The 2,813-nt window shown below is 39.4% G+C and overlaps 1 protein-coding gene across 1 annotated transcript in view; it reads right to left on the bottom strand.

Annotated features, from left to right (window-relative positions):
* The window catches only part of LOC128250527 (receptor-type guanylate cyclase Gyc76C-like), a 272,689-nt gene that overhangs the window by 17,401 nt on the left and 252,475 nt on the right, over nucleotides 1–2,813 (bottom strand). Inside the window, exon 4 of the mRNA XM_052975749.1 lies at nucleotides 232–407. Coding sequence (XP_052831709.1) covers nucleotides 232–407 — 176 coding nt within the window. The remainder of the gene's footprint in view (nucleotides 1–231; nucleotides 408–2,813) is intronic.

The following is a 2,813-nucleotide window of genomic DNA, read 5'->3' as shown; positions in this document are numbered from 1 at the left end:
TGTGTGTGCGTGTGTGTGTCTGTGTTTGTACTCTCACCATCGCTTGACAACCGATGTTGGTGTGTTCACGTCCCCGTAACCAAGCGGTTCGGCAAAAGAAATCGATAGAATAAGTACTAGGCTTACAAAGAATAAGTCTTGGGGGTCGATTTGTTCGAAGAAAGGCGTTGCTCCAGCATGGCCGCAGTCAACTGACTGAAACAAATAAACGAATAACAAAATGCTACCAACCTTTTTTCCGGCAGCAAAAGGGTCAGGAAAGTTAAAGGGTGCCTTCTCGTTGTATTCGTTGACCATTTTCTCGAAATGCTTGTAGTTGCGGTTAGACGGCGGTTGTGGTGCCATCACCAATAAGGATCGTGCGGCGGCCCCACAGTTTAAGTTGTCTGTTGGATTATCCATTGCCTCTGAAGTAGAAAAAAGCGAAAACAAAAAATAAAACAATGACAAAACACAGGAAAAAGATTTTAAAGAAATCATTTTAACTTTTGAATTATTGGAATATTCTTTTACTATTTTCCTAATCGGGATTCCACAGAGCCCTCTCATGAATTAAGACCAGCTGCTAACTGACAGGGTTTAAAACACAAGTGACAGATAATGATCCCAATTTCTTCTACATCTTTGCCCTTTGGAATGTGGTTCTGAAGGAATGCTTTTTAAGTCTAGATATAGTCTTACAAGTTTTGTGACATATGACACAAGTTGTAAGCGGCGGTTGGGGCTCAAGTTTATTACCAACCTGAACATTTCGATTTTCATATAAATACATGGAATATACAATCAGCTTCGCCTCAGTGTCCGTCTAGTAGACTAAATCCTTCCACGAAGCATTGGTCAGTTCTAGGCTGCATTGGGAGTCACTTGCCCAAGGTGTTGAGCAGTGGAATCGAACTCGAGACTATGTGGTTGTAAAGCGGACTTCTTAAGCAGACAGCCTCGACCGTTTGCAATTGTTTCATTTTGTCTGCAATAAATACGTAACCCCCTTTATTGAGATATGTTTCGAGCACCAGATGCTCTTCCTGTCGCCAACCCACATTTGTTTCCATGATATGTAATATTGCCCTTGGCCAGACATACGTTCGTAGAATATTGGGAATAAATGTCATTGTTTGTATAGCAGTGACACTCACTTATAAAGATTAGGCGAGTTTAAAAATAAATATATGCTCCACACACACACACACACACACATTATATATATATATATATATATATATATAAGCGTATATATGTGTGTGAGTGTGTGTGTGTGTTGCGTATATATATATATGTATGTGCGTGTGCGTATGTGTGTGTGTGTGTGTGTGAAGGATCGGACCCCAGCAGTTATGATGTGTCACTGATGGTCACAAGATCGGGGTTTCGATTCTCAGACTGGCTGTTCAGGAACACTTCATCTCACTCCGCTCCGCTTCATCCCAGCAGTAAATAAACAATCTGCAAGAGACGAGCGTTATCTTCAAGGGGGATTCAGGCCTGCCCGACTAGCAAGCTGGGTGGCATCATTCAAAAGCTTCAACCTTGAGAGGAAGTGAATAGTTTCCAGCGCCACTATATTAGGTTGTCCGGAAATTTCTTAGCGTTTCAAAGCTAAATCTTTTAACGCTTCATTGGACACACCTGAAACGTACCACAGTTAACTGTTTAGCGTTGTTTGAAGTGGTAGTGCATCTCCTCCTTGTTCCTGACTAAAATGGATTTTTCTTTCATTCTGATTATCCTTTATTGACATTTGATATGGATAACCAAAAGTTTCATATTCGAGTTAGAAAAAAAGGAGGAAATGCAGCAAGGACTTGCAAAAGCATTTGTGAAGTTTGTGGTGATGATGCTGTAGGTGAATCAACAGTTCGAAGGTGGTTTGCAAAATATAAAGCTGGAGAGAAAAGAATACGACACTCGTAGTGAAAGACCTTCAAAATTGGATGAAGATGTTTTGATGATAAAAATCAAAGAAAATTCAAATATTAAGACTAGGGAACTTGAAGAGAAGTTAGAAGTTTCTAAAAGCACGGTTCAGGAATACCTAGTGAAGGTAGGATACATTTCTCGCTATAATGTACATGTCCCTCACAAACTCTCAGAAAAGAATTGCATGGACCGCTATTCCGTTTGTGGTATGCTTTGGAAACGGAATGAAAGTATGCTCTTTTTTAAACAACTTGTGACTGGAGATGAAAAATAGATTGTGCATGAAAACGTAGTGTGAAAAATATCCTGGAGTTTGCATGAAGATCCCCCAAAGCAGCAACCAAATACGAATATCCATGCCAAAAAGGTTATGCTTTGTGTTTGGTGGGATCATAAAGGTATTATTCATTATTAGCTTCTCCCACAAAACCAGACCATTAATTCCGATGTCAGGTAGCTAATTTGAAACAAAATATCAAATAACTGATGCTGGAGATTGCCAACAGGAATAGGTTAGTGTTCTAACAAGGCAGGGCCCGACCCCTTGTGTCTTTGGTTACCCGAATAAAGTTACATGAACTTGGCTGGGATCTCTTACTCTATCCACCATTTTCTCCTGATATAGCGCCATCCGACAACCACTTGTCTTTGTCTCTACAGACTTCATTGCAATGACAAACATTTAACAATTAAGATGAGGTCAAAATGCATCTAGATAACTGCTTTTTCTTGAAAACCATTCAAATTTTATGCTGATGGAATATTTAAAGAGCCCGAGAGATGGGCAAAAGTCGTTGATAATAAGGGAAATTACTTCATTGAATAAAATTTATTGAAAGGTCAATTATTTATATTCCTTTTTTGCATACTGAAACACGCTCAGAACTTTCTGAACA

The sequence above is a fragment of the Octopus bimaculoides genome, chromosome 22 (assembly GCF_001194135.2).
Source record: "Octopus bimaculoides isolate UCB-OBI-ISO-001 chromosome 22, ASM119413v2, whole genome shotgun sequence".
In the NCBI taxonomy this organism is placed as follows: Eukaryota; Metazoa; Mollusca; class Cephalopoda; order Octopoda; family Octopodidae; genus Octopus; species Octopus bimaculoides.
The sequence above is the reverse complement of the archived record's forward strand: the minus strand, read 5'-3'. Positions and strand labels throughout refer to the sequence as shown.